Genomic DNA, 24,916 nt, shown 5'->3' with positions numbered 1-24,916 from the left:
CGATATGCAAACATCCACTTTGACCAAAACCATTTGTTGAAGATGCTGTCTTTTTTCCAATGTGTATATTTCTGGCTTCCTTATCAAAATCAGGTGTTCAGAAGAGTGTGGATTTATGTCTGCCTTCGATTCCATTGATCAATGTGTCTGTTTTTAATTCCAATATCTTGCTGTTTTTATTACTGTAGCTCTGTAGCATAACTTGAAATAGGAAATTATGTGACCTCCAGCAGTTCTTTTATTGTTCAAGATTGTTTTAGATATCCTGGGTTTTTGTTTTTATATATGATGTTTAGAATTGCACTGTCAAAGTCTATAAAGAATTGTGTTGGAATTTTGATGGGGATTGCATTGACTCTGTAGATCCTACTTTCGGTAGGATGTCAGTTTTACTATGTTAATCTATAAGCATGGGAGTTCTTTTCATATTCTAATATCTTCATCAATTTCTTTCTTCAAAGACTTGAAGTTTTTATCATACATATCCTTTACTTGCTTGGTTAGAGTTATCTCAAGATATTTTGTATTATCTGAGGATATTGTGATTCTTTCTCAGTACATTTGTCATTTGTATACAGGAGGACTACTGAATTTTTAATGTTATTTATTTTCTAGTTAATCTTGTATCCAGCTATTTTGCTGAGAATGCTTATCAGCTGTAGGAATTTTTAGGGTCACTTATGTATACTATCATATCACCTGCAAATAAAGATACTTTGACTTCTCCCTTTCCAATTTGTTCACCTTAGTCTCCTTTAGTTGTCATTGCTCTAGCTGAATAGATATGGAGAACATGGACAATCTTGTCTTGTTTCTGATTTTATTCTTTTGATTTTCTCCTCATTTAATTTGATGCTGTCTATAGGCTTGCTGTAAATTCCCATTATTATGTTTAGGTATGGTCCTCATATCCCTACTCTCTCCAGAACTTCTATCAAGAAGGGACGTTGGATTGTGTCAAAAAAAAAAAAAAAAATCTGTATCTAATGAGATGGATCATGTGGGTTGTTTTTTTTTTTGTTGTTGTTTAACTTACTTTATATGGTGAATCAAATTTGCTGATTTACATATGTTGAACCATCTCTGCACCTCTGGGATGAAGCCTACTTGATCATGGTGGATTTTTTTAACGTGTTCTTGGATTTGGTTTGCAAGTATTTTATTGAGTATTTTTGTATCTGTGTTCATAAGGGAAATTGTTCTGTAAATTCTCTTTGTTGGGTCTTTACATGGTTTCGGTAAAAGGGTAACTGTGGCCTCATAAGATGAACAAGGCAATGTTCCTTCTGTTTCTATTTTGTGGAATAAATTGAGGAGTATTGGCATTAACTCTTCTTTGAAAGTCTGGTAGAATTCTGCACTAAAACCTGCACTAAAAAAAAGCCTGGGCTTAGCCAGACAGTAGTGGCGCACGCCTTTAATCCCAGCACTCAGGGAGACAGAGGCAGGAGGATCTCTGAGTTCAAGGCCAGCCTGGTCTACAGAGTGAGTTCCAGGACAGCCAGAGATACACAGAAAAACCCTGTCTAGAAAAAAAAAGGCCTGGGTTTTCTTGGGGGGGGGGGGCTGGGAGAGTTTTAATGACTGTATCTATTTCACTGGGGGTTATAGGTCTATAGGCTTATCTGCTCCTGATTAAACTCTGATAACTGATATCAAGAAAATTATCCATTTCTTTTAGATTTTTTTCAATTTTGTGAAATACTGGTTTTTAAAGTATGTCTTTATGATTCTCTGGATTTCTTTGGTGTCTGTTTTTATACCTCCTTTTCATTTCTGATTTTGTCACTGTGAATATTCTCTATCTTTTAGTTTGGATAAGGGTTTGTCTATCTTGTTTTCTCAAAGAACCAACTTTTGTTTCATTGATTGTTTTTTGCTTCTATTTTATTGATTGTGTGTGATTATTTCTGGCCATCTACACTCTTGAGTGAGTTTCTAGTATAAGATCTCTACAATTTTTCAATGTAGGCATTTAGTGCTATCAACCTTCCTCTTGGCACCACTGTCGTTGAGTCCCTAAGTTTGGGTATGCTGCATATTTGGTTTTTTTTGAGACAGGGTTTCTCTGTGGTTTTGGAGCCTGTCCTGGAACTAGCTCTTGTAGACCAGGCTGGTCTCGAACTCACAGAGATCCGCCTGCCTCTGCCTCCCAAGTGCTGGGATTAAAGGCGTGTGCCACCACCGCCCGGCTGCGTATTTGTTTTCACTGAATTCTACCAAGTCTTTAATTCCTTTATTTCTGTCTTGATCCATCTTTCATTAAGAAGAGATTTGTTCTGTTTCCATGAAGTGAAATGTCGTCTTGGTGGATTTTTTTTCTTTGATGCATAAATTAGTGTCCTTTCCTTTTGGTTCAGCAGGCAGGGAACTCTCCCATTAGTTTTCCCTCCCCAACTTCCTTGTCCTCTAACAAAATACAAAGACATCTTTAACCCACACACTTACCCCCAAACCAGAGTGTAAGTCAAAAACTGAGGAAGGGCTCCTAGCCAAAAAAGAGACTCATCAAACTGTAGTGATCTTGTTCTGACTGCCCTGAACTATGAGTGCTGATGTTCTGCTATAAATGCAGCTGCGTGCCTTCAGGTCTCGTTCTGCTATAAATGCAGCTGCGCGCCTTCAGGTCCTGTTTTGGTGCCAACAGCTAATAGCATCTCCATTATGTCCTTCTGAGACACTGAAGCTCAACACCATTCTCACCAATCTCCATTTATTCAGTTTTAAACATGGACAGAGCATGTGTATGGGCAGTGTTAGAACTTAAAGCGAGGTCTACCTTTCCCAGAGAAGTTGTTTTGGGCATGATTACATTGATCAGATTGATTCCAAGTATAGGGAGAACTGAACAGAACAGGAACAGTTTCACACATAAAAAATGGGCTTTACAAACTAAAACAAGGCAACATAAAATCCCAACCCTAAATAACAATGAATTATCAAAAATGTGCCTTGGTATAGAAGCACTACTAAAATAATCCTATTTTTCTGAGGGAAATTATTGTAAGGTCCCGAGTATGAAAGACAGTAAACAAAGAGGTGAAGGTCATCAAAAACAGCTCAGTAGTAAGGATTTCCAACATCTGTCCTTCTGTGTTATTATGTGCTGCCCAACTTAATGCCAAAAAGGAACCAAAATCAGATTTCTTCCAACCCAAGACTAAGACATGCCATGTTGGTTTTTAGGGACACTGCACTTCCTGAATTAAAATAAAAAAATCAAAGTGTAGATGACAGGCCACTTTTCCTTCCCACTGTAGTTTTCCTTGTTTGCTCTCTGAAGATCAAGGCAAGCACAGTCTCAGACTCCTGAGTTATTCTTACCTTGCTAATGTGGCCAAGAGTAGGTACTCTTGCACAATTAAAGACTTTATATAGGGCTCTGGCTCCTCTGTATTTGCTGCAAAATCCACTACTGGTGGGACAGAGATTGGAGGAGGAGGTAGAGACATCCATTACAAGACAACATGACAGCAGAACCCTAGCTAGACTTTAAGGAACTGATTCTACTCAGGCAGGAGCAAACTGACATAAGTTTTACACTCAAAAAAGTATCACTGTGAATTCAGGAACAAGAGGCATTTGGTTGTAGATACAATTCCATCTAACCTTAAATTTAGAGAAATACACTCATTGCATTAATATTATGGGTTGGGGTTTCTTACATGATTCCTAAATCCATCTACTACTTTGTTTGCTTGTTTAGTTTTGAAACAATTTACAGCTATGATAAGAAGATTAATATGTAGTCTTTAGTTTCAGAAAGTCCATCGGTCATGTAGCTGGTTGTCATTGCTAAATCTGTTGCTTGCAGAGGCCTCAGAGCTCTGGGTTTGCCGAGTGGAGTCCTCACCATTTAAGCTCTTCCTACACACTGGGCATGTGTCATGCTGAAATAAAATGATATCAGTCCATGTAAATAGCATGACCTTAGAAGCTAGGAATACCAAATACTTAAGAAACCCCAAAACCAAGCTGGGGAGATGGCTCAATCAGTAAAATGTTTACAAACAAATACAGAACCCATGTAATGGGTTCCATGCAATCCACATAAAACGCCAGTGACAGATGTTTGTAATCCCATTGCTGGAGAGGCAGAAACACAGACCCCTGGGGTTTGTGGCCAGCCAGCCTAGCCTGATCTGTCAAGTTCCAGGTCAACCAACCAGAAACACCATCTCAAGAATCAAACTGAATACTTCTTAAGAAAACAACATCTAAGGTTGACCTCTGACCTCCCCATGCCCACAAAGACTATGCGCTCACATGCTACTTCACCACCCCCATTATGACATAAGAATACCTGCCTAGCATTCACAGGGTCCTAAGTTCAAGCCCTAGTACCATCAAAACAGGATAACTCTGGTATAGAATGTTAAGCAGAATGAACAGAATTCTAAGTCAAGAAGTTAATAAAAGGGGCTGGAGAGATGGCTCAGAGGTTAAGAGCATTGCCTGCTCTGCCAAAGGTCCTGAATTCAATTCCCAGCAACCACATGGTGGCTCACAGCCATCTGGAATGAGGTCTGGTGCCCTCTTCTGGCCTTCAGGCATACACACAGACAGAATATTGTATACATAGTAAATAAATAAATATATAAAAAAAAAGAAGTTAATAAAAGCTAACACATAACAGCAAATAAAACTAACTACTAACAGTGACCTGAATCATGACAAAAAGGTATCTATCAATTATTTCCCCATGTAGTCTAGATGAGGCTAAGCAAACCTTTTTTTTTTTTTTTTTAAGTGATAGAGAGGGGGCTGGAGCGAAGCTCAGTGGTTAAAAGCATACACTACTCTTGCAGAGGGCTGAACTCAGTTGCCAGGACTCATGTGCTACACTGCCTGCAACCCAAGCTCCAGAGAATTCGACACCCTCTTCTTGCCTCCAAGGGCATCTGTACCCATGTGTACAAACCCACTCCCTCCACATACATATAAACATGATTAAAAATAACAATTACATCTTTAAGAGGACAGAGAATAAGTGTTTTAGGCTTTGCAGGCTATCCCAACTCCGGCACAACTCTCCAACCCTGCCCAGCTAGTGCAGGAGCAGCCACAGTCTGTTTAATGTCTCAGAAACACTGTATTTACAAGACCTGCTGGCATGCCACCGCGGCCTGTTTGCTAGAATACACTACGCTCTGGTTAGAAGCACTGCAAAGGGATAATAATTAAAAAAAACAACGTACATGACACTAGGAGCCAGGCAAGGAGGCTAAAATTTGATTTGTTTGCCTCTCTGAACTGCAACTTCATCTCTCCTCTGAAGCAGCCTCGTCCCAGCCCAGAGCCAGCTGTACTCACCAGTTCTAACCACGGCACAATGCAGCTGCTGTGAAAGAAGTGGTTGCAGGGTAACTGCCGGACTTTCTCGTCAACTATGTAGTCTTCTTTACATACTGGACATTCTAAACCCGTATCTGTGGGAGGAAGATGTGTGTGTTAAAGCAACAAGCAAAAGGAAGGAAACAACCAAGAGCCAGGCCTATGGTGCAGGCCTGACCCTAGCACTGGAGAGCAAGGAGCATAGAAGGTCAAGGTTAACCTGGGCTATAAAGTCTAAATCAAAACCAAATAAATAAAAAAAAAGAACAAAACCAAACAAGCTGCCTCCTACAACCCAAGAAATGCATTAATAAAGATGCCCCCCCCCACACACACTAAGGGGGGAGTTATATCTAGAAGGTAGGCAGATAAGAAGTAAGAAGTTTATTCAAAATGGAAACAGAAATGGCAGTAGACATAAAAATGGTGGGGGAGAGGTGAAGGGAATGAAAGAAGGGGAAGGAATGGGAACTGGGATTGATGTGTAAAATGAAAAAGATAGTTTGTTTTCTGTTAAAAAAAAAGACAAAAGAAAAAAAACAACAAATGGGGCTAACGCCAATAAGTCTAACAGGAATCATAAAGTAGACTCAGTTCTTAGAATAAGAGATTAGAAGAATTAGCAGAGTTGTCCCAGTGAGGTGACTTAGAGAATAAAGGAGCTTGACACCAAGTCTGATGTCCTAAGTGCAATATCTGGGACCCACATGGTAGGAAAAGAAAACCAACCCCCACAAGTAATCCTCTAACCTCCACACATGCATTGTGGTACATGCGCACAAAGATACAAATAAAATTTTTAAAACTAAAAAAAAAAAATGAGCAGATGCTGGGCAGTGGTGGCACACGCCTTTAATACCAGCACTCACAAGTAGAGGCAGGCGGAACTCTGAGTTCAAGGCCTGCATGGTCTACCAAGTGAGTTCAGGACAGCCAAGCCAGGACTACATAGAGAAACCCTGTCTCAATAAACAAAACAAAACAAACAAAAGAGCAGAAACTTATTTGTCTACTAAATAAAACAGGGAAAACATGCTCCCAAATGTACAACAGCACCTGACTGCCAGTTGTTGCCTAGAAAACAGTGGTAACCTATGCTCCCTAACTGAGGGGCTGTCTCAGCTACACTAGAGGAGCCCGTTCAGTGCTGTAACCACCTTAATCCTGTTCTCCCCTTACCCTGCTCTCTTTAGTGTGGCCCAGGGTCCTCTCAAGTTGTTAATTAAAGGCTGTACCAGGAGATGGTGCCACAGAACTACAGGAGACAAGTGCACTCGGGACTCCAAATCAACCAACAAAAGACTTTTCCCTCAGAGAAAATGGCTACTACATTGAAAGTTCTAAGAGTCAAATTCTGAACGGCAGAAATCTGCTTAACAGTATCTAATGGCTGAGCTATGCTCCAGGACTTAACGATGATCAAGGCATCTGAAGAAAGACTGCCCCTTAAAAAGTTCCTTCCTTCCTTCCTTTCCTTCTTATTTTTTCTTTTTCTTTCTTCTCTTTCTTTCTTTCCTTTTTTTTTGTTTGTTTTTTTGTTTGTTTTTTTCAAGACAGGGAGACAGGGCTTCTCTGTGTAGCTTTGGAGCCTGTCCTGTAACTCTCACTACAGACCAGTTCAGCCTCGAACTCAGAGATCCTCTGGCCTCGGCCTCCCAAGTGCGGGATTGAAGGCGTGTGTCATCACTGCCCGGCTACCACTTTTTTAATTCTTCTCTCATACATTACAAATTGACCCAGTTCCCCTCCCTCGACCCCTCCTAGTCTCCTCCACACTTCCCCTCCCCCCTAGATCCACTCCTCTAATAAACTGCTCTTATTAGCTCTGGAGTGGACTCTGGTGTGAGAAGCAGAGGGAGTCTGACCAGAAGGGAAAGGAGAACTTGTTGCGGGACCGTCAGACTGCAAAAGGAGTTCCAAGATGTTTCAGGGAAAGAGTTTTCAAACATTGTCTCCATTTACCTGACGGCACCTCACATGGGAAACAAATCCCTAGCCTTGGATCTGTCCTCTTCTTCTCCCCATGGTATCATGAGCCCAAAACCATTTCCAACAGCTTTTAAATAATTTAGTGAGTTTTGCTTCCAATAGTAAGTTCTTGTACTAATTATAATCAAGTTTTGTATAAATGACTGTATCTCTTTATTTCTAATGGGTCCTAGAAAGCAGGCATGCTAACTAGGTTCTCCATAGTCGGTAGCCAGACAGGAATGTTAGAAAACCATAGCTTTAGAATAGAAATGTACTAAATATTAGATCAGATGTTCTAGGATGACAAAATAAATATGAAAATAACTTACCAACTTGTTCCTGAGTTACTGTCACTGTTGGGAGAGAAGTGATCTTTTCCTTATCTGCCGGAGGGGGACCTGTGTTTTCTAGTTGTCCTAGAAGCTATAAAAAGAAAAAGCAGCAATATTTGTTATCTTAGTAACTGAAGAGGGAGCCATCCAGCTGAGAACAAACAGTGTAAGCATTAAGGATGCTCACTGTTCTTAACTTCTGCAGAACTCCAAGAAGCCAGCCTCCCCTTCCAGGTACTGGAACACACACAGCTGCTTCAAAATGTCAGAGCAACACCAGTGTAAGCCAAGATTTTAAGACAGACTCTTAGCCTAAAAGCTCAGCTTTGGGCACAAAGCTAATTTCAGATACCAAGAGTTGTAATGTCTTGAATAAATTACAGCTAATAAAAAGTAATAGCTAACTGGTTCAAAATTTCATTTGGTCAGAAGGAAGGGTGGGAGTATGAAAAGCAGCAAGAAGCCAAGAAATGGGTGTACTATTGTCTGTGAGAAATGGGTGTACTACTGTCTGTGAGAAATGGGTGTACTACTGTCTGTGAGAAATGGGTGTACTATTGTCTGTGAGAAATGGGTGTACTATTGTCTATGAGAAATGGGTATACTATTATCTGTGAGAAATGGGTGTACTATTATCTGTGAGAAATGGGTGTACTATTATCTGTGAGAAATGGGTGTACTATTGTCTGTGGGAAATGGGTGTACTATTGTCTGTGAGAAATGGGTGTACTATTGTCTGTGAGAAATGGGTGTACTATTGTCTGTGAGAAATGGGTGTACTATTGTCTGTGAGAAGACTGATAAATAGACAGCATGCTTTCTATTCTCAGCAGTCCCCAGGGAAATGAAAACCAGTCCAGTCAAGATGAACATAAACCAGTGGAAGCAATTACACACAGCATGGAAAGATCTTGTCTCTGCTTCCTTCCTCTACTTTGCTCTGTCTAGCAGAAACCCCTGCTTCAACATGTGAACTCCTATTTTTCTGTGAAGCATCTGTTCCTCATAGGACTAAATAAGAGGACAAAATTGCAATATATTGTTTTGTTACAGGAGAAGTCTTTACTTCCTCTAGAGGTAAAATCATCTTCTAGAAATCCCCTGCTGCCTAGTAGGAACATGGAAACTAGGCTGGACTCATAGCCCATCCATCCATTTGGTAAACAAAGAAACCCAACGCTCAAAATACCAGTGAAAGCAGAGTGGTTGCCATCTCAGAAAGTAGCAGAAGGAATGCAGGAAGCCTGTGGAACCATGAGACACACTGAACAGACACCCTCTCAAAAGGCAGCTCCTCACCTGGGTTACAATGGCATCAAGCCCTGTCTGACCCCAGGCATAGTCCCCAGGGTTGGAGTGCAGCATCCCGCTCCTATACGTGAGATGAGACAGACAGGATTAGGTGGGGTGGCCGGGCTCTGCCTTATAGCACTGGGGGGAACTAGCAATGGACACTGCTCTCTCAGAGCTGAAAAGTCACTAGTCCTCTAGAATCGGGAGGCAAAGAAATTCTCTATATTTGAAAGGCCGACCAGATTAGAGATGTGCTTCCATTCTCAATAAATTTTACTTAACTGGAACAAAATGTGAAACCATCTAAAATGCCACATAACATCCCAGAATAAAAAGAGCTCACTGCCTGTGGGTTAAGAAAGGTGTTTTGGCTGCCCCAAATCTACAGCAGACCTCCCTCATTCAAAGAGGCCGCACGTGTCCTGCACAGTAAGGACTTCCTGGTAGAGAAGCGGCCATAACAGTTCCTGTGAATTATGACCAGCACTTACAAAGGGACTTGGCCAGACTTCTTTCTTAGTGTTGTTGGTACAGTACCTTGGATGAAGGCACAGGTTCTAGCTAGATCACATTTAAAGTAACCAGAGGCTATAAAATGGGATAAATGTGGGGAAGGACTGAGGTGCCTCTGAACAGAAAACCCTCCTATAGCAACGTTAGAAGTCACAAATAACTAGAGGAAAGACGGTTCTTAGAAGACACTGTCTGTATTCCTGCCATGCCTAAGTGTCACTCTGACACTAGACTATGTGTGTCTTTGATTTGTTTTGAGAAACTTTCTCACTTTGAGAAAAGAAAGTAGAATGGTATGTTTTCAACTTCAAAAAATTCTTAAAGCACAAAATCTTCCTGTGTGGTCCATAAGGAAAACTCACAAAGCAGATACCAAGCCTGGTAGGGACCATGTCATTCTCCACCTCGACATTCTCCTCAGACCAAGACAGAAAAGGAAGCAGGTATATCCTAAGTATCTTAAGACCAGGACAGCCGTCCTGAGCATCCACAAGGAAAAGTCAGTTCTGAGTGAGTTTGGGTTCGGCAAACAATGGCAGTCCAACATCCTTCACATCCATATACTCACCTATGCAGCTTTTCCTTCTCTATGATACAGAAACGAGAGTATCTAAAACGGTACTACTCAAGAAGAATAATACAAAGAATGATCACTCACCAAGAAAAAGGATGTGGGGATCCAGGAATTGCAGAATTTGCAAAGAATCCTGCAAAGATCTGTTGTATTATTCTGTTAAAGGAGGGAAAAACTGATATAAAATACACAGAAATATTCTATAGACAATCATGGCTGACTATTCAACAACCAACACCCTAAACCACAATTGTTTCCAACAGTCATCACACAAAGATAGCAGCAGAAATCAGTTCACTGCCTGGAGTATGTGTCCATTGGTGCTCTTTGTGAGTTCTTCCATCTTCAAAATTAATACTACTTTTGTGAATTAGGTTAGAAAAAAAGCTGATGTTATGATGTAGCTCTCAAAACATTTCCTTGGGTCTCTGATACTAATGAGAAAAGGTTCAAAGGATGCTGACCCAGAGGCATTCTGGACCCTTTTCCTTCTTAACAAGGGCATTAACTGAACTCTGACAGTATCAAACCACAGGACAAATATGTCTACAAATTATTCACTACTTCTCTCCCTTCAAAGTTGGTTAGACTTAGTGATTTACATCTTGCAGACAAGATATGACAGAAGTGACTGTGTGGCTTGCAAGATTAGGATACAAAAAATACTATGATTTTTTTTTCATTCTACCTCTGTCTCTATTGGATCATTTACTCTGTAAGAGCCAGTTGTCATGGGGACCATGGAAAGACCTGTGTGGTGAGGAAACTAAGGACTCCTGCTAATACTCAAGGGAAGGAACCAACTTGGAAGATCTTCCACACCCCGTTCAAGTATTCCAATGACTATGCCCACAATGCCACACAATTTTTATTTCTAATTTGTTTATCTTTATGTATATGGGTGTGTGGCCTGCCTGATGTCTGGGCATGCAGTGTCCATAGAAACCAGAAGAGGGCATCAGATCCCCTGAACTAGAGTTACATCGGAGTCAAGCCATCATATGGGCACTGGAAATTGAACCAGAATCCACTAGAAGAACAGCCAGTGCTCTTAACTGTGGAGCCAGGTCTCCAACCCTGCAATGACTCTTAGTTTTTGAAAAGTATTTAGCAGTAGCTACTCCTGTCTTCTTGATTTTAGTGAGAGTGAATCAATTTATTTTTAAAGCAGGTTTGCTTTTGGTTCCCAAGAGGGTTAATCTTGTCGATTTGACTGGATCTAGAATCACCATGGAAACAAATCTCTAGGTAAGGGATTTTCTAGATTCGGCTTATTTAGCTGAGGTAGGAAGATCCATCCAGGACATGGGTGGCACATCCCATGGGCTGATGGCATGAACTGAATAAAAATGAGAAGAAAACTGAGCAGCAGCACCCATCCCTCTGCCTCCTGCCTGCAGACACCTCAGTTGTGCCCAGCTGCCTCAGGCTCCTGCCCCCATGACCTCCCACCGCGATGGGCTGCACCCCTTTCCTCCTTTATGTTGCTTTTGTCAAGTATTCTATCCCAGAAATGTACACAGTAACTAATACAGTTCCTAATATATGCCCTATTATTTTTCCAAAGTTCAGTTTTCAGGTGTAGTGGTTCATCCCTATACTAACAGGGAGGTGAGGAAGGAGGATTTAAAGGTCAGTCTGGGCTACATAGGATACTCCAGGCAAGACATGGCAACATTCTGCCTTAAACAAACAAACAAACAAACAAGACATGTTATGGCAGAAAACGGTTGCTTTCTTCTTGGAACTTAAGTCTAACGGGATGAATTACAAGCAATGAGTTCTAGAGACTGGCAATTCAATATAGCATGTCTCTCCTCATCCTCCCACTCTCTTCTCCTTGGCATCAGCCATGCCTTCCATCCATAACTGGAGGGCAGATGACAGCAGTTGAAAGTATAACATCTTTACTAAGTAAAAAACTAGAATTCCCCTTGGCTATTTATAAGAAAGTATGTGTGTGTTGGGAGATGCACAACAGATTCCTTATAGTAGACTTGTGGCGTCCAAACAGTGAAAAATGGGTTCCATGCCAATTCCCTATTTCAATAACCCTCAAAACGTAATATGGTATTTTCTGATCATATTTCAAGAAATGGTCTCTACTTGGTAAGAAAAGTAAGTGGGAAAAAAAACTACTACTGACTATATAGTCAATTATGTTTGAACATCTAAAATCATGCAGGTTCATTTCACAATACAACATCTAAATAAAATAAAAAAATACGTGGGTTGGGGCTGGAGAGATGGCCCAGTGGTTAAGAGTACTGTCTGCTCTTCCTGAGGACCTGGGTTCAATTCCCAGCAACCACATGGCAGCTCAGAGCTGTAACTCCTGTTCCAGGGGATCCGATGCCCTCATACAGACACATATATGTAGGGAAAACACCAATGTACATAAAATAAAAATAAAGAAATACAATCGTGATTATTCAAAGGAAAGAATTCATTAAGAAATAATTTAAATGACCAAAATGTACAAACCATTTTGAGAGAACCAAAATCTTAACTTACAACACCTACAATGAGAGTAAAATAAAATAAAAAAAACTCCTCACGATTGCTATGCATTGAAAAAATGTTGACTGTACAGTACAATTCACCTGACACCTGCTTTCTGTTGTTGCTTAGTTTGCTTTTGTTTTTGTTTTGTTTTGTTTTTTAGCTGAAGGCTCATGTAGTCTAGGCTGGTCTCAAAGCCATTGTATAGTTTAGGCTACCTTGAAGTCCAGATTCTCCTGCCTTCACCTCCCAAGAGCTGGGGTTACAAGCATATGCCACCACACCCCACTCAAACATATCATTTATTCTAGTATCACTGATTAGCAGACAGTGGCTGGCTAATCACAGATCCATCCTCAACACCATTCACCTTGGCACCTCTCAGCAGAGAATAAAAAGTTACATCTATACTCATCCAGCTTTCTTTACATCTGTGAGCAAAAAGCATGTGGTGACATGGAATTTTCTTAGCAGAGTATGAGGTAGTAGAAGAAAATTTCCCTTTCCTTTAACAAAAATGTACTATAAAGCAGGCTTGGTGGCACACTCCTATAATCCCAGCAAACGGGAGCCTAAGGCAGGAGGACTGGAGTTCAAAGCCAGCCTGGGCTACTGGGTAGATGTAAAGAGCCTATGAAAACTGGTTTTAAGCAGGGAATGACAGAGGAATGCCATATTGCCATATTAATCCACTGTTCTCATCTATTTAATTCTGATCTTTGCATTCTGTAGTAGTTTGAATGAGAATAGCCCCTAATTGGTGGAACTGTTTAGGCAGCATAGGAGGTGTGACCTTGTTAGAGGAGACGTGTCACTGGAGGCAGTCTTTGGGATTCCAGCTCATTGTACCATTTCTTTGATCAAGATGTGAACTCAGCCACTCCAGGCAACATGGCTACTGTTGCTGCTGTGCTGTCTTGATATGATGAACTCTAACCCTCTGAAACCATAAGCCCAATTAAATATTTTCTTTTATAAGTTGCTTTGCTCGTAGTATTTTATCACAACAATAGAAAAGTAACTAAGACGGACTCCAATACTATGTAATATACTTGCTATGCCTCTTGGTATCTTTCAAACTTTTTCGTTTTACTTTTTCTTTTTATCCATTCATCCACACACCCACCCACCCACCTATCCATCCATTCATCTATCTACCTACCTACCTACCTACCTACCTACCTACCTACCTACCTACCTACCTATCTACCTTGAACTCACTCTGTAGACCAGACTGGCCAAAAAGTCATAGAAATCTGTCTACCTCTGCCTCCCTTTGTGCTAGGAATATGGTCCAGGACAATTCTGTATTCTGTCAATTATGTTTTAAATAAACTCTGGCCAACAATCAGACAGAAGTAGAGGCGGGGCAATGAGAACAGGAGTATTCTGGGAAGGAGGGAGAACATTCCTCTGCAGTCCTGCCCAGACCACGGAAGAAACAAGATGTGACCTGCCCTGCTGAAAAAGGTACTGAGCCATGTGGCTAACATAGATAAGAATAATGGGTTAATGTAAGTTATAAGAGCTAATACGAAGCCTGAGCTAATGGGCCTATCAGTTTATAAATTATGGAGACCCCTGTGTGATTTTCTTTGGGACTTGCCGGCTGTGGGAACTGGGCAGGACATAAACCCCAACAAGCCGGCCCTCAAGTTACAGGAATAAAAGTATGTGCCACTGCATTCTTTTTTGAGACAATATTTAACCCAGGTTGGTCTTGAACTCATGATCCTCCTCAGACTCCCAGACGCTTATAAGCATGAGCTACCAAACCCATCTTCTTCTAAAATATTGATAAATTCCTTCGGTTTTCATCTGCGAGATTAGTAAAAATGCTAAATGGAGTATATTAGATTTATCACTCTTTACTTTATCACCAATCCTTAACTGGCAATACTTGAATATAACATTCAATTTAGTTTCATTTTCATCCTGTCTATACTTCTGTCTTGTTCACAAAAGTAAGTTTGAGGACCTTATAAAGATTAGATTATGCCAGTATGTCCTTCACTGAAACAATCTCTAAGAACTTAAAACAACAACTCACCCTTCAATAGCTGGCGACCGGTCAGGACGAGTACTTCCCCGAGACCTGTATCTTCTCGTCATTGGCAACCTTGGAGGCCGACTTGGTCCCCAAAAGTCAGTGTGAGTTTGGTGACCCCTCTCATTGGCTCTATTATCTTGGTCCAGTGGACTGCTAGTTAGAAATGGTCTAAAATCTTGTAAAATCATTGTGTGATCCAGACGGTCCCAGAGCTAGTAAAAATCAGTTAAAAAAAATAAACAAACAAGAAAACACACATTAGGAAAAGAAAAGAAGTTATTTTTAACACTGAAATTTCAACAGCTCCAAACCAAAACAGTGAAATATATTTCCCTAATTCTACGTGAGAGAGCACTTGCCTAGAATGAGGAAGACTCTTGGCTCAATCCCTAGCATTGTTTGATTATAAAGAAATAACTTAAAATTTGAAATAATGAATTTTCTTCATATGTAAGGAAGCAAACAAATTCCTAGGCCCTTTTCTTAACCTGCCTCTGGCCAATCTCCCCTTCAGAAGTATATGAGCTAAAGGTAAGCAAAGACATCCATCCCATGCATAACTAACAATTCAGATCAATAGTATACCTTGGTGTTTTGTCACAAGTGGAGTCTACATTCCCAACAAAGCAAATACATTGCTCCAATTGTAAAGAGCACATCATCACCACGAAGTAGAGACAGATGTCTATAAAATACTTCTCTTGATTGGCACTCACATCAGAGAGGGGCTGTGTCAGCGCTGCACCAAGTGTGGTTGTATGTGATAAAGGTGCTCTGTTGTACACATTTTCATCATTAACATGGGTGGGAGAAAGGCTGTTTGGGAGGAGAATCACTAAGCAAACGGGAAAAGGAAAGGTAAAGTAACATTTTAAAAGATTGTTTTCAACTTTGTGTGTCTTTGCACGCATGAGTGCAGTGTTCAAGGAGGTTGGAAGAGAGCGTGGGATCCCCTGGAGCTAAGGTTACAGGCTGTTGTGCTGGGAACCCCAACACCAATCCTCTTCAAGAACATCAGATGCTCCTAACCACTGAGCCATCTTTCCAGTGCAGAACAAGTTTTTACAGAAAAAGACTCTTCTGCTTCACAAGAATTTTATTTTCAAGTAGGAAGATATAGATACCAATCCCAAAAATACCCCTGCCCCAGGAGGGAAAAAGAAACTGCGATGGTTAGAAGCTGAAAAATCCCACACAACCTTTTGGGGGACAATGGGGTGGCTGTGGAACCAGCTGTCTCTCTGCTTCCTATTTTGGAATGAACACTCTCTGCAATGTGCTCCTACTATCATGGACTGAACTGTCCTACGATGCCTTCCCTGTCACAATGAACTACGACACTCTGAAATCATGAACCAGAATAAACCATTCTCCCCTTAAACTGTCTGTTAGGAATCGTAGTCACACAGATAATTAATATAATTCAGAAGTTCACATATATATACAGAATTATATTATATTCATATAATATATACAGAAATTATAATATGTTAGCTAAAGGCTATCTCAAGAGACAGATTTGCATTTTCAGGATACTGCCATAGCATTCTTTTCAGTAGCAGTATGTCATGTAAATTTGATGGATTAATATTACCATCATACTATATTCAATATATGCAAAATAACATATGAATTAAATGTTTAAAATACATCATAAGTCCATAAACCATCTCTTAGCTTACCACTCTAAAGCTACTGAAATTCTCTGTGTATCCCTCTCACAACCTCCAGAAGTAACTGCTATCCAAATATTTGTTTACAATTCACTGGCTTTTTAAAACTTTTTTATTTTAAAATGTTTGTTATGACATGTAGATACTAACATGTAGTACATGTAGATAATGTATTTTTATCATATATACACACTTCTTGTGGTAGTTTGGGTGTAACTGGCCCCTATCACTCATAGAGACTGGCACTATTAGGAGGTGTTGCTTTGTTGGAGTAGGTGTGGCCTTGTTGAAGGAAGTGTGTCACTGTGGGGGCAGGTTTTAAGGTTTCTCATGCTCAGAATACTGCCCAGTGTTTGTCAACTTCCTGCTGCCTGCAAGATACAGGACTCTCAGCTACTCCTCCAGCACCACATCTGCCTGCACACTGCCATGTTTCCCACCATGAAGAACCTCTGAAACTGTAAGCTACCCACCCCAGTTAAATATTTTCTTTAAGAGTTGCCATGTCATGGTGTCTTTTCACAGCAATAGAAACCCTACCTAAGATGCTCCCCATTAAATTCTTTTGTCCTTTTTTCACTTCTGCTGTCCTCTTACTCTTCCCAACCAGTTCCTTCTACTTTAATGCCCCTTCTGCTTTGTTTTTTGTTTTTGTTACTGCTTTCTTTTGTATGTGTGTTTTTGGTGATCCACTGAGTTTCAGCATGGTTGCTCACAAGTGAGGCTATCTCAGATTTATCTGCATGGGCACCTTGCTAGTAGCTACACCACTAAAGAAAATGATTCTCCTTCTCCCTTTACACGGGTTTCTTAGGATCCCAACTCTAGTCCTCATTGAGTACTTTAGCCACAGAGCCATCTCCTAGTCTGGTTAACTATACTCTTTAGATTACTGTTAATTGTTATCACAACTAATAAAGTAGAAAACTCAAACACCTTCAACATCAGCAGAGGAACTTTGCTACTTGATTGGAAATGCAAATTGGTCAAACTAATAGTACTAGTGTGTTTCTAGCCTGCTTTCCTCCCCAGATGACAGTGTGCCTCAACTGTAGAAAAAAGAATAAAAGCAACACTAAGGATAAGAATAGTTTCAGGTCATCTGTCTCAGAGCTGACTTACACAAGCATCTGGGGAAGAAAGCTCATTAACAGAACTGGGTCTTCAGGACACAACTTACATAAGTAGAATCTAACAGTGAACAATTACAGAGTCTTAGTAAAACATTCAAAAGAGTCACAGCTTGACAAATTTGGTCTTGAAAGACAACAAAATAAGTTACTCTCCGTTGAAGTAATAAAATAAAGCTTCCAGCGTCATTATAAACAGCTGAGCACACTTCCCTACAGTGAGGACTGGAGACTGGATGCCAGCACTCATGTAACAAGCTAGACATCCCAGCAAGCAGTGAGGGAGGAGACAGGAGGAGCACTAGGGCTTGATGGCTTCTGGCCTAGCCAAGAAAACTCTGCCTCAAAGGAAGAGGCATAGAGAGTGGCAGGATGACACCTAAGGTCCTCTCTTGGCCTCTACACATGCACACACCCACACAGAGACACACAAAAATACATAAATAATCTCTTAAAATATAAACAAAATAACCAACAGGATAGATGGTATCTTCCATTTGGCAGAAATTTCTCTGAGCCAACTACAATCACATCCACATACTTAAAATGTTAAGGTCTGTTCCTCAGAGTTAAACAGCAAAAATCTCACTGTTAGTTATTAAAACCAAGGTAACTATAAATATATTTCAAGGAAACATGTACAAATACGTTAATAGCAGCACTAGTCCTAAGAGTCCCAGAGTAAACATCCAGTGGCCATCAGTTGATAGACACACAATACTAGATAGTCACAAGGAGCTAGATAGGCTCGGCTGGCAGCTGAAGCTGGGAGATTCTCAGCACTAAAAGGAAAAAAGTGAGTGCTTAACAATGTACTGTGCAGCCACAACAATGAGGAAGCAGTAATGCACTGTTAAAGCATGATGAAACCTGAAAACATCATGCTAAGTAGAAAAGAGTCCATCAGAAAAGGTCACATATTATGATTTCATTTATAGTTACTGTTCTACACAGAAACAGAAAATGGATTGGTGGTTGATTAATATGGGGGAACTGTGCAGAAATAATAAGTATAAATTAAACGGTTAGAAGATTAGAGACAATGAAAAAGTTCTGGGGACTAGAGAAATTGTTCCTTCCAATCAGTAAGGTGCTTTCTAAGCACAAGGCCCTAAATTCAATTCCCAGGAAGTCACATTATAAAAAAAAACAAAAACAAAAAACAAACAAACAAAAAACCCAAGTGTGGAATTGTGCTAGCACTGGGGAAGTAAAGATAGGCAGATCCCTGAGGCCAAAGAGCCAGCCTGGCCTATTTGGTAGAAGACCACCTCAAAAGAAATGTGGACAGTACCAGAGGAAAAACACATACACAAGAAAGACAGACGACATAGAAAGAACATGTGTGTGAGAGTGTGATGTGTGAGTGCTCTGGAGTTAGTGGTAATGGTTATACGATGGTGTGAACATACTAAAACTGATTAATTTCATTCTTTAGGAGTGAATTATATTGTGTATGAATTCCTCTCAGTTTAAAAACACCACTAGATATAAAAAACCACGTAGATCCAGAAACAACACTAATAACTTCATAACCTACTCCCATCAACAGATATATCATCTAAACAAATTCAACAAAGGAACTTCAGAGTTAAACTGTACCATAGAGCAAATGCACTCATCAAATCTCTACAGAGCGTTCTATCCAACAGTAGCAAAACACACATTATTCTCAGCAGTCATGGAAGTTTCTCCAAAGCAGATCACACTTTAGACTATAAAAATATTCTTAACAAATACAAAAGAAATTAAATAATTTTTTATATTTTATCAGATCATAATTGAATAAAAGTAGAAATCAATAGCAAGAGAAACAACACATTTTAAAAAAAGATGAGATTAACAAGCATTCTTGATTGATCAATGGCTCACTAAAAAAAAAGATGTAGGAATGTATAAAGTTCCTACAAACAAATGAAAACACAATGTACTAGAAGCTTTGGTAAACTGTGAAGGCAGTTCTAGGAGGGAAACATATGAGTGCTTAGATTAAAAACATAACTCAAGTAAATGACTTGATGATATACCTCAAGGTCTTAGAAAGAAAGAATAAGAATAAAATAAATGGTGGTATACACCTTTAATCCTAGTGCTTGGGAGGCAGAGGCAGGCGGATCTCTATGAGTTCAAGGCCAGACTGGTCTACAAAGTGAGTTCCAGGACAGCCATGGGTGTACAGAGAAACCCTGTCTCAAAACAAACAAACAAAAGCATAAATTCAAAATCAGTTCATAGGAAGTCATAATGAAGATCAGCGTAGGAAACAACAAAACAGAAACTAAGAACAATAAAAAGAATCAATGAAACAGAGTTCTTTGAGAGATAAGTAAGACTGACAGACCCTTTGCCAAAGTCATCAAGAAAGAATACTCAAATAAATAATATTAGAAACAAAATGGGTATATTACAGCAAATTCCAATGAAACCTTGGAATTCACTGTGAAATATTTAAAAATTTATATCACAATAAATTGTAAAATCTAGATGAGATTAATACATTTCTAGATATCTATGGATAAAAATTAAACCAAGAGGCAATGTAAACTCAGGTGTGACAAGGCCTGTAATCTCAGTCTTTGGGAGGCTAAAGCAGCGAGGGAGGGGGATTTCCATTAAGTTTGAGGCCAATCCGGCCTACAAAGAGAATTCCAGTCCAGTCTGGGATAGGAAGTCCCTGTAGAAAAAAAAAGAAAAAGAAGAGAAAGAAAAAGGGAAAAATACTTAATCACTCCTATAACATAATGCTACTGAAATAGTAAGAAAGTGTCTTCAATGAAAAGGCCAGGACCAGACAAATTCACTCAGTCATACCAGATCTTTGAAGAACTAAAACCAATGCTCCTCAACCAGTCCACAAAATAGGCCTGGAGAGATGGCTCAGCAGTTCTTCCAGAGGTCCTGAGTTTAATTCTCAGCACCCACATGGCAGCTCACAACCATCTATAACTGTAGGATACAATGCCCTCTTCTGATGTGCAAGTGTACATGCAGACAAAACATCCATATACATAAAATAAAATTTAAAAAAGAAATAAAAATGCAATTTTGAAAAAATTCCATAAAGTAGAAAGGGAGCATTACCAAATTTGTTCTATGAAGCTAGTATTATACTGTTACCAAAGAAGAAAAAGAAAAAAGAAAAACCACCATAGATTAATCTCCCTGATTAACACAAATGCAAAATTTCTCAATAAAATGTGTAAATTAAATTCAAGTACACATTAAGAAGTACATACATCACTAGGTGGTGGTGGCACATGCCTTTAATCTCAGCACTCAGGAGGCAAAGGCAGGCAGATCTCTGTGAGTTTGAAGCCATCCTGGTCTACAGAATGAATTTCAGGAAGCCAGGGCTACATAATAGACAGAACCTGTCTCAGCTGGGCGGTGGTGGTGCAGGCCTTTAATCCCAGCACTAGGGAGGCAGAGGTAGGCTGATCTCAGTAAATTCGAGGCTAGCCTGGTCTACAAAGTGAGCTCCAGGACAGCCAGGACACAGGGAAACCCTGTCTTGGAAAACAAAAAAATAGACAGAACCTGTCTCAAGAAATAAAAGTATTAAAAACAACAAAAAGAGATGATAATCCATTCATATTTATTGTGACAAGTCAATGCAGAATCACCCCAGATTTCCATCACAAATAAATAGTGTAAAACAATGTATATGTGTATACAAAGCCATTTTAGAAAGCCATAAAGAAGAATGAAATGTCATTTACAGGCAAATGGGTGATAGTGGACACCATCATGTTAAGTCAGACTCAAAAAGACAAATAAATATTGCATGCTTTTGTTTATCAGTGGAAAGAGTTTAAAGATTAAAGGAGAGAATGGGGAGGTACTTGTTCTACAAGCCTAATGATCTAAGTTCGACAAGGACTCACATGGTAGAAAGAGAAAAAACAACTCTCACAAGTTGTCCTCTGACTTGCACGCATGCACAGTAGCATGTGTAAGGTCTCACACTTGCAGCACACACCCACACAAATAAATTAGTATAACAAAAAATTTGGGGTTGGGCAATGGCAGCACACGGCTTTAATCCCAGAACTGGGAGGCCAGCTTGGTCTACAGAATTTCAGGACAGCCAGGGCTACACACAGAGAAACCCTGTCTTAAAAGAACAACAACAACAAAAAAAAAAAAATTAAGAACATGAAAGTAGATGAATTAAGGAGACTGGGAAGAGGAAATAGACCAATAAAAGATCTTGCCATGTAGAACAAACTGACCTCAAACTCACAGATATCCACCTGTCTCTGCTTCTAAAGTGCTTGAACTAAAGGCATGTGCCACAATGTCAGGATTTATAAATTCTATCTTAAAATTACTGCCACTTGATTCATAAATGAGATTTTTCTCTATTTCAATGTTCTTTAATTTCTAGAAGTAATATTTTATAGTTTTCCCACTTGGGATCTTAAATATTACATACTTTGATACTACTACAAACGATATATTTTTCCCCTGAGACTGGGTCCCACTATGTAGCCCTGGCTGTCCTGGAACTCACTATGTACAATAAGCTGACCTGAAACTCAGAGATCCACCTGCTTCTGCCTCCTGAGTGCTAAGATTAAAGGTGTGTGCCACTACATATGGCAATAAATAATATATTTTATAATTTCAATTCTCAATTGTTCATTGCTAGTATATAGAATAAAACTGAGTTAAATATTTTGTTTATTGGGCTGGAGAAATGGCTCAGCCATTAAGAGCACTCACTGCTCTTCTAGAGGACCCAGGTTCAATTTCCCGTACCCACATGGCAGCTCACAACTGACTGTAAATTGAGTTTCAGGGGATCTGATACCTTCACAGCAATGCACATAAAATAAATTTAAATAAATTATTTTTTTTAAAAAAATTGTTAGCCGGGCGGTGGTGGTGCACGCCTTTAATCCCAGCACTCGGGAGGCAGAGGCAGGCGGATCTCTGTGAGTTAGAGGTCAGCCTGGTCTACAAGAGCTAGTTCCAGGACAGGAACCAAAAGCTATGAAGAAACCCTGTCTCGAAAATCAAAAAAAAAAAAAATTGTTTTATTTATTGGGAAGTATGCATGTGCGTGCGAGTGTGTGTATCCCACAGTGTGCACGTGGCTGTCAGAAGACAACTTTTGGGAGTTGGTTCTCTCCTTCCTCCATGAGATCCAGGGACTCAGGTAATCAGGTTTTCATGAGGAGCACTTTAACTATTGAGTCATCTAACCAGCCCAAACTTCTTTTTCTTTTTACAAAATAGAATTGGATATTTATTACTTAGAGGGGGGTAAAGAAAGAGAAGAAGAGGAGACAGAGAAAGGGAACAGGAGAGAGAGAACGCGCGCACCAGAAGGGACAGTAAGAATCTCCCAAACTTATTTTTCTATCTATCCTACAACCTTGTTAAACACACTCACAGGTACTAATGACTTTCTTGTAAATTCCATCACATTTTATACACAAAAGAACACTTCAAATCTGGACGTGGTAGTATACAATTGTAATTCTAGCATATGAAAGGAAGGCACAAAAATCAGGAGTTCAGAGCCAGCCCTCAGCTGCACATGATGTAGTTCACAGCCAGTGTAGCCTTGAGCTCAAGTCTCAAAAACAAAATAAAGCCAGAACATTTCACTGCAAATCAAGACAGTTTTACTTCTTTCTTTCCAGGGAAGATGTCACTCTGTCTTGGTCTGTACCACTAGCTTGCTACTCTATTGCACTAGCTACATAAGTATAATGTTAAATAAAAGGGTTAAGAGAACCCTGGTCTTCTCTATCCTAAAGGAGAATCACTTAGTCTTTCACTGATAACTGTATTAACAGTAGATTTTTGTTTGTCTGTCTGTTTTTTGCACTTTGTCTGAAAGGTAGTTCTTACTGATTTCTAGTTTACCGAGGTGTGTCTGTCTGTATGTGCACATATGTTTGATTTACATAAGGTCAGAAGTTGAAACAAAGTATCTTAGTTAGGGTTTCTACTATTGCTGTGAAGAGACACCATGACCACAGCAACTCTTTTAAAGGAACAAAGGGCTGTGAGGGGTGGGGGAGGGGGGCACGCCTTTAATCCTAGCACTCAGGAGGCAGAGGCAGGCGGATCTGTGTGAGTTCGAGGCCAGCCTGGTCTACAAGAGATAGTTCCAGGACAGGCTCCAAAAGCTACAGAGAAACCCTATGTCAAAAACAAAAAACAAAACAAAACAAAATAAAGGAAAGGAATACACTTAACTGAGGTATGGCTTACAGTTTCAGAGGTTTAGTCCATTATCATGACAGTAGAGAGCACGACAGCTGGGAATGTGGTGGCATGCAGGCAGACATGGTGTTAAAAAATTCTACATCTTCTTTTTGTTTTTTTGTTTGTTTCTGTTTTTGTTCTCTGCTTCCTGAGTGCTGGGATTAAAGCTGCACAATACCACTACCCAGCAAATTCTACATCTTAATCCAAAGTCAATAGGAAGTGAACTGTCTTACTGGGCATGGCTTGAGCATGTATGAGACCTCAAAGCCCACTTCCATAGTAATACACTTACTCTAACAACACCACACCCACTCCAACAAGGCCACACCTCCTAACAGTACTACTCCCTTTGGGATTCATTTTCTTTCAAACCACCACATAGAGCGTCTTTATTATTATACACTCTGTTATGAAACCGAGTGTCTCCACCTCATATACATATTTTGAGACAATGTTTCTCAGTGAACCCCAGAGCTCACCAGCCGTCCAAGGAAGGTTGGGGAGCCATCTGTTTCTGCCTCCCCAACACTGGTTATAGATATATGCCTCTATGTATATCTGGTTTTTCCTGCTTAGGATCAAACATGGCTCTTCATACTTGAACAGTCAGCACTTTGCAGATTGAGCAGTCTCCTTAGCTACAGAGAGTTTGAAAATCAAGAATGGACGTTAAATTTTATAGAATGCTTTTGTTGTGAGTTTTGAAATAAGATAATCTTTTTTAGAGTATTAATATGGTAAATTATATTGGCTTGCTTATTTTTGATTGTTGAACCAACCTTAGATTCTTGGGGTAAATTCTACTTGATCATGATATACTTCCCATTTTATATACTGCTTGTTAAAGTTTTACCTATGTTCTTTACATCTATATTTTAAAAGATACTGGTCTGAACTTTCCTTGCAATGTCTCTTTTAAGAACCGAAATTATCTTTTTATTTTTGAAATGTACTTCAAGTCCTTTAACATAGTAAAACCATCGTTTTCATCATGTCTATTTCTAATATATATGTATGTATATATATGTATGTGTATATATATATATATATATATGTGTGTATGTGTGTGTTTCTATATATAAAAGAATATGTATGTAAACGTGGTGAGTCCACAAGAGCCCAAAATAAAGGGATATTAAAGCCGGGCAGTGGTGGTATCCTAGCACTCGGGAGCGGAGGCAGGTGAATCTCTGTGAGTTAGAGGCCAGCCTGGACTACAGAGTAAGTTCCAGGACAGGTTCAAAAGTTACAGAGAAACTCTGACTTGAAAAAAATAAAAAAACAAACAAAAAATAAATAAAGGGATATTAAATGTGTAT

General features: G+C 39.7%; 1 protein-coding gene across 1 annotated transcript in view; it reads right to left on the bottom strand.

Moving 5' to 3' along the window:
- Positions 1 to 2,677: 2,677 nt before the first annotated feature.
- Positions 2,678 to 24,916, bottom strand: part of Rnf115 (ring finger protein 115) — a 65,192-nt gene continuing 42,953 nt past the window's right edge. The window contains exons 4-9 of the mRNA XM_057793749.1: positions 14,570 to 14,781; positions 10,102 to 10,173; positions 8,937 to 9,009; positions 7,635 to 7,728; positions 5,314 to 5,429; positions 2,678 to 3,890 (exon numbers count right to left, since the gene is read on the bottom strand). Coding sequence (XP_057649732.1) covers positions 3,759 to 3,890; positions 5,314 to 5,429; positions 7,635 to 7,728; positions 8,937 to 9,009; positions 10,102 to 10,173; positions 14,570 to 14,781 — 699 coding nt within the window. The 3' untranslated portion in view covers positions 2,678 to 3,758. The remainder of the gene's footprint in view (positions 3,891 to 5,313; positions 5,430 to 7,634; positions 7,729 to 8,936; positions 9,010 to 10,101; positions 10,174 to 14,569; positions 14,782 to 24,916) is intronic.

Source organism: Chionomys nivalis, chromosome 18 (genome assembly GCF_950005125.1).
Source record: "Chionomys nivalis chromosome 18, mChiNiv1.1, whole genome shotgun sequence".
In the NCBI taxonomy this organism is placed as follows: Eukaryota; Metazoa; Chordata; class Mammalia; order Rodentia; family Cricetidae; genus Chionomys; species Chionomys nivalis.
The sequence above is the reverse complement of the archived record's forward strand: the minus strand, read 5'-3'. Positions and strand labels throughout refer to the sequence as shown.